This window comes from Rhipicephalus microplus, chromosome 1 (genome assembly GCF_043290135.1).
Source record: "Rhipicephalus microplus isolate Deutch F79 chromosome 1, USDA_Rmic, whole genome shotgun sequence".
Taxonomy (NCBI): domain Eukaryota; kingdom Metazoa; phylum Arthropoda; class Arachnida; order Ixodida; family Ixodidae; genus Rhipicephalus; species Rhipicephalus microplus.
The window spans coordinates 30,013,419-30,023,630 of record NC_134700.1 but is presented as its reverse complement, the minus strand read 5'-3'; the positions used below and the strand labels follow the sequence as shown (position 1 = coordinate 30,023,630).

At 50.5% G+C, this 10,212-nt stretch overlaps 2 protein-coding genes across 2 annotated transcripts; both read left to right on the top strand.

The window, feature by feature from the left end:
• Nucleotides 1-487: 487 nt before the first annotated feature.
• Nucleotides 488-2,601, top strand: LOC142770555 (uncharacterized). The gene has a single exon (XM_075872686.1). It carries the CDS (start codon nucleotides 646-648, stop codon nucleotides 2,599-2,601), a length of 1,956 nt encoding a protein of 651 aa, XP_075728801.1. The 5' UTR covers nucleotides 488-645.
• A 901-nt stretch (nucleotides 2,602-3,502) lies between these two features.
• LOC142770539 (uncharacterized) lies at nucleotides 3,503-9,940 on the top strand. The gene is made up of 2 exons (XM_075872685.1): nucleotides 3,503-6,017; nucleotides 9,683-9,940. Exons 1-2 carry the CDS (start codon nucleotides 3,534-3,536, stop codon nucleotides 9,938-9,940), a joined length of 2,742 nt encoding a protein of 913 aa, XP_075728800.1. The 5' UTR covers nucleotides 3,503-3,533.
• Nucleotides 9,941-10,212: the final 272 nt, after the last annotated feature.

Below are 10,212 nucleotides of genomic sequence, written 5' to 3'. Positions count from 1 at the left end.
CTTGAAAGGTAAAACAGATATGAGAGATGGTGCCAAATGCAGAAAGTCATAAGATAAGCTACCTGCCAAATTTAGCCACGCGTGTATTTGTTTTTACCTAAAGCTTTGGTGCAATAGGTTTCCTCAGTACTGTTGAGTCTACTTTAGTGTAATTTTGCTTTTGAAAAAAAATATAATGTAATTTTAGTTTCAGCAACTTCTGGGTTTCATTTATTGAGATTGAGAAAGTTGTCATTTTAGATGTTGGCGCAGTTTAAAAGTTGTGGCTGGTAAATAAGTATGCAACGTTGATGAGCCATGCTATTCTGCGTGTAAGGAATTTCTTCCAAATTTTAGCCTGGCGCTCCGGTCGCCGAGCTGAGCAGACGTGCTCCGAATGAGCTCCACAGTTTTCGCTAATTGTGCCGCCTTAACTGCTTCCAATCGATTGTATATCATCACTACAGTGTCCGTGAACATCCCTGGACTCGATTGATGCTATTTTTGGTCCGGCCAACCGCACTTTCCGTCAATGTTTGACGTTTTCTTCACTTGTGCGACGCTGGGCCTAGCGGACCACGCCTAGGCCTAGCGCGAGTACGGCGGGGACGCGCAACTGCGTCGGCCGCCCGGCCCGGCTCAACGCTCGACTCCTCATCGCCGAATATGGCCTCGGCCTCATCGCAGCTCAACGCCGTTTCCCACAACCGTTTCGCGGCCCTTGCTACGGAAGACATGGACTTTTGTGCTGGCGGCAACGACACTACGATCACCGACACGATCAACGACCAAGAGGTGCTACGCAGCACCGGCCGCACCGCAGTCGCGGTGCGCGGCAACGACTTACACCCAAACGACATCGCGGGATGGAAAATCTCCGGAAAACAAGTAAGCCAACGACCTAATAAGCCCCAGCTTAACGAAGTTACCCAAAGCAACAAGCCAACTCCGCAATTTAGTGAAGCTCAAGCAAAACGCATGGTAGCGAGAATTACTAAAGCGTCCCGCATGCCGCTGAATTTGCCGCGGGAAGAGCAGAAGATTGTAATACGACCGAGAGGAGAGCTATTCCTAGCAAAACTGGAAGCTGACATTGTAATGTCCGCAGTCATAACGGCAGCCAACGTTCCCAAGACCACAGCGAAAGCAGATACGATCTGTATTAATCCCACGCAGAACATCATCGTGATCAGCACGCCCGATGAAGAACGAGCACGTTACTACGCAAGCGTACGCTCTCTGTATATTGGGGGCCGTAGCTACGAAACGCATGCCTACTGCACCGCGCCTCACGGCACAGTGAAAGGAGTAATCCGTGGCATCGCAGTAGAGAACACTGCCGGAAATCTGCACAAGAATATCCTTAACCAAGCAAACCCGCAGGCCCTCGAAGCACACAGGATTGGAAACACTACCTCGATCGTCATTTTGTTCGCAGGAACAAAGGTTCCCAACTACATAAAGTATGGCTTCATTATAGTAAAGTGTGGATTATACATACAACACCACAACGTATGCAAGACATGCGGCAAAATCGGCCATCGAGCCGATGTATGCCCCACGCCGGAAACCAAGATCTGCTTTGCGTGTGGCGCGCCTAACCCGACGGCAGACCACGCGGCGCGGTGCAAGCCACGTTGCAAACTGTGTAACGGAGCCCACGCCACGGGCACGGAAGGCTGTACGAACAAGTACAAGGTGCCCTTCGTAGTTGCTCAGCGCAGATGGAAGCGCAGAAACGCGGCGTCAGCGTTTTCGTCGCAAGACTTCCCGCAGCTGCCACCGCAACAACAGAACGAAGCGCATCTATCAAAGAGAGGACGCAGCCGCTCGAGGAAGCGGGACAAAAGCAGGAGACAATCGGCGAGCCGCGGCAGAAGCACCGACGGCAAGCGCAGCGAAAACATGAATTACAACCGCAACCAGCAGCGACCGGGCAATGTGATAAATGGGGCCCAAGCAATCAACCCGCAAGCGGCGAACCGCAATCCGCTCAACCACGTAGCTGAAGCAAAGGACAACACCATCCAGTCACTACGCAATGAAAATGAGCAGCTCAAGCGATGCATCGCTGAACAGAGAGCTCAAATGCAAGAAATGAACGCTAAGTTGAACCAACTCATCAACGCACAGCAGCAGCAGCAGCAACAACAGGTGACTCCGCCACCGCCACTGTCGCCACCGCAGAGTCAACCAAGACCCCCAACGCCAAAGGAAAACAACACAAACTCAGCCATGGAGGTACAAGTCCCAGTTACTACGGAAGCTAACAGCGCAGAACCCGAAACGATCGACGTTGCTAGGACAAGCGAACCGGCACCCAAGAAGCGAGCGCTCGAATACGCACGTGAACGAAGAGTCAACGCTAGGCTGGACAGCCTAGAAGAACGTCAAGATCGACTAGAACAGACCATGAAAGCCAACTACGAAACCCTGAGCCAAGTCACCAAAGCTACTAACGATCGCCTCGATGCTACCAACGCACGCCTCGACACATTGGTGACACCCGTACATGGCATGCAGTCTACCATACAAGGAATACAGACTAAGTTGGATGCACTAATACACGCGCTGACGGCGTCAGGACTAATCCCCCAACAGGCCTTCACCCAACCGCAATAATGGACGGGACAACGGCAACAGGCACCGCTAACCACAGAAACAGAGCACAGACACAACAGCATCATCTCCTCATATGGCAATGGAATCCCAACGGCATACAGGGGAGAAAAGCATCGTTACAACAGTACATAAAACAAAGCACCAAGAGACCCGACGTTATAATACTACAAGAGACGCACAGTGAAACCCCACCGACGTTACCGGGGTACAGATCCTTTGCGAAGCCCCCCAGTGCACGAACAGTTGGGAAAGGCGCAGGGCAGGGGGTCTGCACCTTGGTAAAGAAGAATCTAACTTCAATAGATAACGAGCTGCTACCCAACGGCGCCATCGAGCACAGCACGGTTGAAATCGTCACCGGGAAGCGCAAGCGCCGTGAAAGCACTTTTATAATCAACGTGTACAGCAATCCGAAGCACTTCCAGCAAAAATTCCGCACCCTTGTGCACAAAGCGCAACAGCTCGCGGGCTCCAACGTAACCCTACTGTGTGGAGACTTCAACGCTCAACATACGGCATGGGGGTATCCATACACGACGGCGAAGAGCCACAGTCTCTACGACGAAACAATGGACGCAGGTTACCAATTGCTAAACGACCCCAACGCACCTACGAGAAACGGAACATCGTCGCAGCGAGACACAAACCCGGACCTCGCTTTCATAAGCACGGCCTCAGCACTGCGTGGAGTCACGTGGCGGAACACCGGAGAGACGTTGGGAAGTGACCACTGCATACTCGAAATTACAATACCCATCGCAGAGAACACGCAAAGAGCACAGCAACAGCAAATTATCGACTGGCACGAGTACAGAAAGAAATTAGAAGACAACGTTACGGAAACCATTGAAAACATAGAAGCATGGACCAACATGTTGAACGCCACGACCAAAGACGCCACTCAGACGGTAGAAGCGGAGCCGGAGGCTACGATGTTGGACAGCAGACTAGCGCACCTCATGGAAGCCCGCAACTCACTGATACGGCGCTGGAAACGTCAACGCCACAACAGAAAGCTACGCAAACGTATAGCACAACTCAACAGAGACATCGAGCATCACAGCGCAGTCCTCTGCAGACAGCAGTGGCACGCGGTGTGTCAAGAAGCGGACGGTCAACTACACAAAGGCAAAACGTGGCGCCTGCTACGCCGCTTGCTCAACGATCAGACAACCAAGGGAGCTCAGCATTACATGCTGAACAAGACAATTCACAAAGCCGTCAAAGAAATGGGAGAGGCTGAGGTGCAACAACGCCTGGACGCCAAGTATCTCCCCGTAACGCCAACGCACCCACTCCCCAGCTACGAAGGGGCAACCAACGAGAAACTAGATGCCGACATCGAAGAATGGGAAGTGCGAGCGGTTCTACAAACAATCAACTGTAAATCAGCATCCGGACCGGACCACGTCACCAACAAGGCATTGAGGAACTTGAACGACACGGCAATCGAAGCCCTCACCAAGTACTACAACCAGTGCTGGCGGACGGGCAAGCTACCGCAACAATGGAAGACCGCGAAAACGGTCCTGATCCCCAAACCGGGCAAACCAGCCAGCATAGACAACCTGAGACCCATCTCTCTAACGTCGTGCGTGGGCAAGGTGCTTGAACACGTCCTACTCAACAGATGGCAACTTTATTTGGAAGAATCCAACATATATCCACATACAATGCTGGGGTTCCGGGCCAAACTGTGTACCCAGGACGCCGTGCTGTTGCTCAAGAACAAAATCGTGGACAGACACTTTCCCACGTTGGATAATAGAGCGGTGCTCAGACTGGATCTCCAGGGAGCATTTGACAACGTACACCACTCGGCCGTCCTTCGGCAGGTGTCCCACTTCAACATGGGGAAGAGGACGTTCGCTTACAACAAAGATTTCCTGAGCAACCGCACCACGCGGCTTGTGGCAGGAGAACTACAACTACCGCTCAAGCAGCTGGGGAGCATGGGGACACCACAGGGCTCGGTGATCTCCCCTCTGTTGTTCAACCTTGTCATGATAGGCGTTGCAAGAAGATTGGAACGCGTTAGAAACATCAAGTACACGATCTACGCGGACGACATCACGCTGTGGTCAATGGGAGGAAGCGACAGCCAGATCGAGGCAGCCCTCCAAGAAGCCATCGCCGCCGTAGAAGAATACCTACGATCCACCGGACTCAAATGTTCACCAACCAAGTCGGAACTGCTAGTGATCTCACCGCGAAGTGTGCGACGCCCGACAACGCAGAACATCAACGTTGTAACCCAAGACGGAACGCCGATACCGCACGTGCAGACACTCAGAGTTTTGGGGCTGCACCTTCAGGACTTGAACCGCAACAACGTGACGGTACAGAAGCTCCACGCAAAGCTTTCGCTGGCCACCCGCCTACTCAAGAAGGTGGCCACGCGGTACCAGGGCATGCGAGAAGACAGTCTACTACGACTCACCCAGTCGTTTGCAGTCAGCCACATCTCTTACGTAGCGTCTTTCCACAATTGGAAAGCGGCGGAGAAGATCAAGATTGACGCGATGATCAGAAAGGCGTACAAGACGGCCCTGGGCTTATACCCCCACACCAACACAAAACGCATGCTCGCGTTGGGCGTTCACAACACGCTGGAAGAAATCGCCGAAGCCCAGCGAACGGCGCAGTATCACCGCCTGTCCCAGACCAGGACGGGAAGAACGATACTACAGCGCATCGGAATCAACACGCCAGCGACGACTCCGGAGGTAGCAAAGCAGCTACCCCGAGACGTTCTCCAAAGACTGAAGGTTCCACCCTTGCCGAAGCACATGCATCCACAAGAGCACCAAGAAAGAAGAATGGCGAGAGCCAAGGCCCTCACAAAAGGTCATGCCAACGATCCGCGCGCGTACTACGTGGACGTGGCGAAGTATCCCCACCGGCCAAACACGTACGCAGCAGCAGTCATCGCAGCAGACACTGGAGTACTCACAACGTCGGGAAGCATACGGTGCAAGTCGCCCACGCAAGCCGAAGAGTTTGCAATCGCACTGGCACTAGCGATCCCGGATGGCCGCACGGTCCTCAGCGACTCGAAGACGGCAATAGCCAACTTTGCTACAAACAACGTCCATGGAACCACTGCAAGAGTATGTTCAACTATAGCAAGACCGGAAACCAACATTACCGTCAAGTGGTTCCCTGCGCACGCCGGGGAGCTGGACGTGGGCCCGAACCGCAACGAGGAGGCAGATACGGAGGCACACGCGCTAACTAGCCGCGGGTCTCTGTCAACGCATTCCTCTGAGCCGCAACGACCCGATGCCGAAGACGGAGAGTATTTCATCACAACCTACGCCGACGTTCTGCAATGGTACAGAACGAGCAGACGCTTCTACCCACCGCCTCACCGAGACCTACAACGCAGAGAAGCAGCCACGCTAGGGCAGCTGCAAGTACAAGCAATATGGACCCCCGTCTGGGCAAAGCACGTTTGCCCGGAGGTTTACACCACTGATGTATGCCAACACTGCAAGAAGGCGCGAGCCACCCAGAGACACCTCCTTTGGGACTGTGCACCACCGCCGGGTAACCAAGAAGTAATGCCAACTGCCATAAGCAGCAAAATTATTAGCCGAGAGCCAGGCAATCAAAGAGACGTGGTCCAGCACGTGCTTAGCATCCTGGAACGCCAGCGGCCGAAAGCGGCGCCCCCACGGGTTTTACGCGAGTAGGTTGCTGCTCCGGGACGTCCGAGCACGCTAGTGTCTCGCTTTAATACCCCTATCCCTTCCCCCTTTATGCCGGATCGTCAATAAAGTTGTTTCACTCACTCACTTCCGAAATTTTATTGTACAATCTGTCGTATAGGATCCATCATCAGCTAAATGTAATGTTAGCAACGTATGTCTGTTCTATTTTCTTGCATGGAGTGAGTACTACTCGTCAGAAAATATATATCTTACACAAAAACACGACTTTTTGAATAGTCCAACAGTTTCTTTATGAAATTCGCGCCCAAAAATACTGTTTACGAGAAATTATTCTGGTCTAAATATTCAAAGTGTTTAGTAAATTTTATTCACACTTTTCTACTACGAAGCCATAGCTTTTGCCAGCGCTACAAATACTTCGTGGAATGTGCAAATAATATTTTGATGAAGTGATGCTGTTTTTTATATCAAGATTATCTTTCTAATGGCACCGCAACCACTGCATATAGTACAGATTTTTTCAAAGATTTGGAACATTTGTTACATTTATTAGCGGTGTAACTTATTTCTTTTTGTTACAGATCACATATTTGTTTCTAGAAAATGTCTGCAGTGCTGAATACGCCGTGCACAGAGAGCTTCATCATAATGTACTTAATGAGGTTTCAAAGAAGTACTGCTGGGCCGCTAAGAAGACTTTTTCATCTAAAAGCCCGCAAACTTGCTGCTCCTTCTGCTTGGTGAGCATCAACAGAAAACAAATAAATTAGTTTCTAGCTTTGGCTTATATTTTTAACATTGTCGTGACTTTTTGTTATGTAGACTTCTCTATGCTGTAATATTTTTGTAGCCATTCTTTAGAAAATGTTTCACTAGGACCAGAATATTGCACATATGGCATTACTGGTGCTTGTTGGGAAACTTGACGTACTACTACAAATATTTTTGAGAATATATATGCTGCCTCGCTAAAAAAACCAACTTCTACCCTCTGGAGCAAGATTGAGCATCGAAACAGTTTCACTGCCACCATATGTTCACCACTTTCATGTATAATCTTATTTCCTGTTCTACCAGCTCGCCGATTTGTGGGAGCTAAGAACCTGAGCACATAGCCGATTCCATCGTTTAACAGTCAGCTGCACGGCTAAGTGGCAGGACTGTCAATAATGAGCATTGAAATAAAATAAAGGATTGACAACAAAAGCTACACGACAAAAATAACCTTCAAAAATCAAGGTGCACTGACTACCTCAGGAAAGTTCAGAAATATAAAGGTACATACACACAGAAAAAAAGACTCTAAACTGTGTTTCTGCGCTCATGCTGCTTCCATAGTTCTATCAAAAAGAATTAATTTTTTTTTCGCGTGAGAGAATATATGTTCTGGAAAAGGTTTGAGGATATATGTGCTTTAGTTTTTTTTACATTTAGTATTGATTGCGTCATCGCGTGACTATGTACGCTATTTCAGGTATAAAATACATCATGAGGTCCAACAGCTCTCCTTGTCAGTGCAGGTGCTGTCATCATCATAATCATGCATAACCAATTAGCTTCCCAACAAATGTTTCTGCTGTTCGTTGTGTTGAAAATTGGTAAAAGCGATTGCCTAAGAGACAGCTCATTGAAGAAGAGGACATCACGGTGTTTTTTTTTCTGATTTGAAAGATGAGACATACTCTGTTCAATAAACGTGACGCAGCTGTTTTCGAAGTAACAAAAGGATGGCTCATGTTTGCTTCAGATGAAGAGGGTGCACCTCTAAAAAGAAGGCTTGCCACTACGATAGATGACTCCAAGAGAAGCCTAAGTGGCACTTAGGAATCACAAGAGTTCATGTAAGAATAGAAAAAAATGGTGTATTGCCTTCTGTAAATGAAGCTGAAGCTCAAGACATACTTGCCTTGTTACTTCCCGGGGGGGGGGGGGAGAAGGAGGCATGCAAAAATTTTCAGAAAAGTAGCCAGGCATCAAATTGTAGCCAAGGAAAAAACTAAAATAAACGTGCCAGAAATTGCATTGGCCAAAGTGCTTGGCTCCCATGTCAAGAACATGCTTGTCATTTCAACGTGGTTTTTTACGCCTGGCACGGTGGTATACTGGCTAACGTACGCGGCTGCTGACCCGCAGGTGGCGGGTTCAAATTCCGGCGGCGGCGGCTGCATTTCCGATGGAGGCGGAAATGTTTTAGGCCCGTGTGCTCAGATTTGGGTGCACGTTAAAGAACCACAGGTGGTCAATATTTCCGGAGCCCTCCACTTCGGCGTCTCTCATAATATTATGGTGGTTTTAGGACGTTAAACCCCACATATCAATCATCAATTTCAACGTGGTTTGTGCATGGTATTTCAACGCAGTACCAACCATGAAAATAGGTGTTCCCAATGATTTGCCAAGCATGACCTTCCTTTGCCTGGCCAATGGTAGGCTTGTCACACTTCCCAAGCGCATACTTGCCTTGGCCTCCAATAACTTTCTAAGCATGAACAGCTAAGCCACTGGTGATTTACCATGCTTGGGTCAATCAAACTTTGCAATTAGGGTGGCCGTGCGCCTACGACTGCACCGCACAATATCCGGGAGCAGATATCCCGCCTCACCGATACCGCCGTAGCGATGCAGGCGCGCAGGAATCCAAAGGAGCGCCAGTGCCCAGCAGCGCAACAGAGACTCTATTGGTGTCACAGGAAGCATGACAATACTGTGTGCAAATGCATTCCTCTTTGCGACTATGCGGCAAACAGGAAAGGCCGGCACTGACGACGATCAGTATATTAGACACCTCCAAACGTCGTCCATCAGTATTTTTCCTCACCGACTGCGACAGCGGCTTTTGGTTCCTTGTGGACACCTGCGTGGTGGTGAGCATCTTGCCGAATGATTGCTTCAATTTCTATGCCCGCAGTGCGCCCCCCCCCTCCCTTGAGGCGCTCAACAACGCAACCATTGCTACCGATGGACATCGCTCGCTGCAGGCGTTAACAGGACGTTCCGGTGAATTTTTATTGTGGCAGCAGTGAAATTCACTATCGTAGGTGTGGACTTTCGTCGGCCTTTTTGCCTTCTCGTTGATGAGCGCAACCGCCGCCTTCATGACCCCGTGTCGCAGGCAACTGTGCACGCATATGCCTGAAAGCAACCTGCGCTGAGACCTACTCTGCTCGGGCCGTTCAGCGTAGAACGTTCTACACACATTCTTCATCATTTTTCCGAGTTGACGAGGCAACCGCCAGCCATCGCCGTGGCGTTGGACGAGGTACGCCACTGCATCTCCACCAGTGGCCCAACTGTGTACGCACGGCCTCGCCGTTTGCCCCCGAGAAGTTGAAGGTCGCCCTTTAAAACATGAATGAGATAGGGAGCATAAGCCCTCGTCGAGCGCCTGGCCTTGTCCACTTCACAAGGTGCTAAATTCAATGCCGGGACACTGGTGCGCATGCTGGGACTACCGGACACTGAATCAGGTTACCACTCCCGACCGATACCCGGTCCCGCACATGCACGATGTCACGACGAGGCTTCATGGTGCCACTGTCTTCTCGAAGATCGACCTGGTGCGGGCGTACCATCAGATTCCCGTTGCCCCGGAGGACTTTCCGAAGACCGCCACCGCAATGCTGTTCGGACTTTTCGAATTCCTTCGAATGCCATTGGGAATCTGAAACACGCATCAGGCATTCCAGCGTTTGAAGGAGGTTTCTATACGTGACCTCAACTTCTTCCACGCCAATCTTGACGACTTGCTAGTCGCCAGCCGCACTCCAGAAGAACGCGGGAATCATCCGCGCATTGTTTTCCAACGCTTAGTGGATCATGACGTGGCAGTTAACATGGCCATATTCGAGCTTGGTGTGCGACCACTCGAGTTCGTAGGACAGGCAATCTTCGCCTCCGTAGTTCTTCCCCAGCTCAACTAGGTTGAAGCCGTGCAAAG